The sequence below is a fragment of the Echinops telfairi genome, unplaced genomic scaffold (genome assembly GCF_000313985.2).
Source record: "Echinops telfairi isolate 266 unplaced genomic scaffold, ASM31398v2 ScPeMD7_7468;HRSCAF=8506_0, whole genome shotgun sequence".
In the NCBI taxonomy this organism is placed as follows: Eukaryota; Metazoa; Chordata; class Mammalia; order Afrosoricida; family Tenrecidae; genus Echinops; species Echinops telfairi.
The window spans coordinates 49,457,724-49,459,494 of NW_022111369.1; the positions used below are offsets into that span (position 1 = coordinate 49,457,724).

The following is a 1,771-nucleotide window of genomic DNA, read 5'->3' on the forward strand; positions in this document are numbered from 1 at the left end:
GTCTCTGTTGTAGACGAAAGTCTTTGTTCTTAACGTTTTCTGATCCTGGCATGTAGTAACCTGTGAACTTCAGTAATGAACACCTGGAGTTGTATTTCTGTGAGTTCTGTGTAGCCATTACAACAGATTTTCAAACCCAGTAGATAAGGAAAGCATCTTGGGAGGAACAGTTGGTATCAGAACAGGGTAAAAGGATGACTGATGGAGTCAAGTGTGATCTCTGCTTTGTGGCAATTGACCTTGGGCTGGTGTGGAGATGGATTCTCCTTCTCCCCTGTGGAGTCAAAGGAGGTCAGATGTGGCCACTGGTCTCTTTTCTCAGCTCCAGTTCAGATTATGGACCAATGTGCTGATTTAAAGCCAGGTGATCCTCAAGGATGGGTTTAGTACCAGGTCTGAAGAGTATCAAAGGTCCACCATTGTGGGCCCCTTTCCTAATTTTAAACCACACAATATCACTTTGTTAGGTTCAAACAACTACCTCTTGGTCTATGCCAAGGTTCTGCATTCGCACAATGTAGTGTTCTGGAACTCCCATTCTTTATAATGCTTTCCATAATTTGTTATAATCCATACAGATGAATGATTTTGCATATCCAATAAACCAAAGATAAATATGCTTTTGGTGTTCTGTGCTTTCAGCTGATCCATCTGGCATCTTCAATAATATCCCTCCTTCGTCTGAATCCAGCTTGAATTTCAGGTAGTTCCCTATGAATGTACTGCTGAAAATGTTTTTGAGTTATCTCCAGCAAATTTTACATGTGTAGGACATTAATGATATTGTTCAATAATTGCTGCATTCTCTTGGATCAGCTTTCTTCAGAATGGGCCACAAATGTGGACCTCAACCAATGTCTTGGCCAAGTAGCTAGTTTCCAATTTTCTTGGCATAAACGAATCGGTGCTTTGAGAGCTGCATCCATTTGTTGAAACAAATTAGTTGGTATTTCATAAATACCTGGATCTTTTGTTAGTCAATATCTTCAGTACAGTTTGGACTTCTTCACTCAATGCCATTAGTTCTAAGCATCTGTTACCTCTTAAAATAGTTGAATGTCGCTTTTCCAGCCTGGTCCCGGCGCTAGGGCTCCCGCGACGAAGGGCGGTGAGAAGAAGAAGGGCCGTTCGGCCATCAACGAGGTCGTGACCAGAGAGTACACCATCAACATTCACAAGCGCATCCATGGCGTGGGCTTCAAGAAGCGTGCCCCTCGGGCGCTCAAGGAGATTCGGAAGTTTGCCATGAAGGAGATGGGGACACCCGATGTACGAATCGACAGGAGGCTCAACAAAGCTGTGTGGGCCAAAGGAATCAGGAATGTTCCATATCGTATCCGTGTGCGGTTGTCCAGGAAACGTAATGAGGATGAAGATTCCCCGAACAAGCTCTACACATTGGTTACCTACGTGCCTGTCACCACTTTCAAAAACCTACAGACAGTCAACGTGGATGAAAACTAGTGGCTGGTTATCTAATAAAGGTTTCAAACTGCAAAAAAAAAAAAAAAATAGTTGAATGTCAATCAATTCTAGTTTGCTTGTTTTTCACAATTCACACATCATACTTTTCAATAGTTCAATTATATTCGTAAGAATTGTGCGCCCTAACCCACCCAAGGGGAGGGTATTGTTTATATCTCCACAGGAAAAGAGGGACCAAACTTCAACCCAGTGCTCCTAGGTGTGAAGACATGCCGGAGCAGAGTAGGAAATCAGTGGAGAGGTTTAGGGGGCTGGTCCCAGCCCCAAATACTAAGTGGATGCCTGC

At 43.4% G+C, this 1,771-nt stretch overlaps 1 protein-coding gene across 1 annotated transcript; it reads left to right on the forward strand.

The window, feature by feature from the left end:
- Positions 1-1,056: 1,056 nt before the first annotated feature.
- On the forward strand, positions 1,057-1,502 carry LOC101644563 (60S ribosomal protein L31-like). The gene has a single exon (XM_045284047.1). It carries the CDS (start codon positions 1,057-1,059, stop codon positions 1,462-1,464), a length of 408 nt encoding a protein of 135 aa, XP_045139982.1. The 3' UTR covers positions 1,465-1,502.
- Positions 1,503-1,771: the final 269 nt, after the last annotated feature.